Raw genomic sequence first — 2978 nt, forward strand, 5'->3', positions numbered from 1 at the left:
CAGGGAAGCCTGACTCCCAGTGTTTTTATCCTTCCCTCAGTCTGCCTTTTCATCCTTTAATCTTTGCCTATCTCTTCCTCCTCACGAATTATGGTATAGAGATTTTTTATCATATGTCTTGGACACTGAATATTGTTTTGTCATATCTTTTGGGCTTTAAAAAAAGGTCCCCCATTTGTCCTGCCCGCTGCATCCCAGATCAAGCTCGGATCTCCCCAGCCACACTTCAGGAAAGGGCTCAAGCTACATTTGCAGTGAAAAAGAACCAGAAACAGCAGAAGAAACTCTCATTCCTTCACAGACCTTCCCCCTTCCTTCTTTGGTACTGTGTGGCCAACAGGTACACCTCTGATGATTCTTTCCTGCTGGCTTCAGGTTTTACAGGCCTTGTTTTCTGGAATTCCTCTGTCAGTCTCTTCTGTAACCGATGGCTTTGACTTCCAGCCCAGGTTTTACACAGGAATGTTCCCCCAGGGTGCAGGACTTCTGGAGCCATGTCCAGAATGGACAAGCACAAGCTGATGAGCCTGTCATGGTCGAGGCCCCGGATCCCTGTGGCATTGGGTGCCATGTCACTCAGAATCCCATCTGCTCTCCCAGCAGGAAGCATTTCTCAGATTCTCTGGAAGGTTCTTGGGTCAGTCACATCAGCAGGGCACAGAAAAGTTGCTCCTTCCAGGGGGAATATGTGAAGGAGATCTACCCCAAGCACAAAGCCAACAGGAGCACTGGGATCTGTGCCTGCAGCGTTGACACTGTGCACAGCCACCTGGCTCCACACGCCAGGAGCGGCACCACAGTCTAACAACCGGAGGCCAGGACGCAGAATCTGGTGCCTCTCGTTCACCTCCAGGAGCTTGAGGGCACTTCGACACCTGTAACTCTCCACCTTCGTAGCCTTCACAAATGGGTCCCTCAAATGCCTCATCAGCCACAGGTGCTCAGCGCCGGTCTGGCCCTTGAAGCAACTCCCACCGGTGTGGAAACTTTGACGCTGAAAGGAAGACCACACCAGCTTCAAGGACCTGGCCATGAACGCCGGCCTGCTCCAGCTGCCGCCACCGCCTACCTCAATTCTTTTCATTCTTCTTTCTTTATTCTTCTCTGAGCTGGTTATTTCCACTATTTTATCTTCCAGGTCCCTTATCCACTCTTCTGCCTCAGTTATTCTGCTATTGATTCCTTCTAGAGAATTTTTAATTTCATTTATTGTGTTGTTCATCATTGTTTGTTTGCTCTTTAGTTCTTCTAGGTCCTTGTTAAACATTTCTTGTATTTTCCGCATTCTATTTCCAAGATTTTGATTCATCTTTCCTATCATTACTCTGAATTCTTTTTCAGGTAGACTGCCTATTTCCTCTTCATTTGTTTGGTCTGGTGGGTTTTTACCTTGCTCCTTCATCTGCTGTGTATTTCTCTGTCTTCTCATTTTGTTTAACTTACTGTGTTTGGGGTCTCCTTTTCACAGGCTGCAGGTTCGTAGTTCCCACTGTTTTTGGTGCCTGCCCCTAGTGGGTGAGGTTGGTTCAGTGGCTTGTGTAGGCTTCCTGGTGGAGGGGACTGGTGCCTGTGTTCTGGTGGGTGGGCTTGGATCTTATCCTTCTGGTGGGCAGGGCCACGTATGGTGGTGTGTTTTTGGTGTCTGTGAAATTAGCATAACTTTAGGCAGCCTCTCTGCTAATGGGTGGGGTTGTGTTCCTGTCTTACTAGTTGTTTGGCATGGGGCGTCCAGCACTGGAGCTTGCTTGCCTTTGGGTGGAGCTGGGTCTTAGTGTTGACACAGTGATCTCTGGGAGAGCTCTTGCTGGTTGATATTACATGGAGCTGGTAGGTCTCTGGTGGTCCAGTGTCCCGAACTCAGCTCTCCCACCTCGGAGGCTCAGGCCTGACACCCAGCCTGAGCACCAAGACCCTGTCAGTCACATGGCTCAGAAGAAAAGGAAGGAAAAAAAGGAAAAATAAAAAACAAACAGATAGAATCCTAAACCAAATGGTAAAAGCAAAACTTTCTACCTGTCAGACTGGCTTCTGTTCAAGATTTCCAAGCTGTTGTAATTCTGAAAGTCATTCTCATCTCTGCTCTTCTCCAGTCCTTCTGAAAATTATGAACCAGGAACTAATCTAGATCCATGGATTTCAGTAGTAAAAAGCAGTCCAAAATGTCTGGCTTCATGGAGTTTATACAGGAACTGAATTAGCTGGCACTTTTCATCTTGGACTCCCCAGCCTCCAGAACTGTTCTTCCTAAAGCCAGGCCACCTGCAGCAGCAACTTCTTCTCGCCGTGGCTCTTTTAAATTAGATTTTCAATGCCGCTTCCATGAAACTCTTGGCTTAGCTGGGCAGTGTGGCTGGGGGTCCGACTCTGGCCACCACCATCCACTCAGGGCTAATTGAAATGTTACAGCCATGTGCAACTACTAGAAATTTCCCCCAAGGTGCCACTCTGCTCGGTTCGTGAAGGCTTTGCACCAGCTATTTCCTCTTTGTAAGATGCCTTAACCCTTTACCTCTCTGCCAACCCTGTCCCCTTCGTGTCTTCTGATCCTTCTTCAGAAAGTCTTTTGCAACCACTTCCATGACCACTACCATCTCCCCACCCACTCACTTGCCTTTCCATGAATCTTGTGCATACCACAGTCATAACACCTATTATATAAATATCTCTTTATCGTTCTTTACTAACGGGCCTAGAGTTTCCTTGAAGAGAAACAGAGATGGCATCTTACTTTTTCTTTGTATCCACAGCCTAGCACAGTGCCTGATACTTAATGGTCATGAAATGTTGGATGGATGGACATTAAATAAAATTTAATGGAATTCTCTCCTAGTGTTCTGTTGCCTAATATGGTTATGAACTCGTACGCATTGGAGAAAGTTTGCTTATAAAATTAAAAGTTTAAAGCCACCCTGAGTGGCAGATTTACCAGGGAACAGATTGCCAGTAATACCTGTAGGACCACTAGCACAGATGCTGGC

General features: G+C 47.0%; 1 protein-coding gene across 1 annotated transcript; it reads right to left on the reverse strand.

Moving 5' to 3' along the window:
- Window positions 1-295: 295 nt before the first annotated feature.
- On the reverse strand, window positions 296-1033 carry LOC103085804 (putative ribosomal RNA methyltransferase 2). The gene is given in 1 exon segment (XM_082931104.1): window positions 296-1033. A coding segment is annotated over 1 exon segment (738 nt).
- Between the last annotated feature and the right edge of the window lie 1945 nt (window positions 1034-2978).

The sequence above is a fragment of the Lipotes vexillifer genome, unplaced genomic scaffold (assembly GCF_000442215.2).
Source record: "Lipotes vexillifer unplaced genomic scaffold, Lipotes_vexillifer_v1.1 scaffold1084, whole genome shotgun sequence".
Lineage (NCBI taxonomy): Eukaryota > Metazoa > Chordata > Mammalia > Artiodactyla > Lipotidae > Lipotes > Lipotes vexillifer.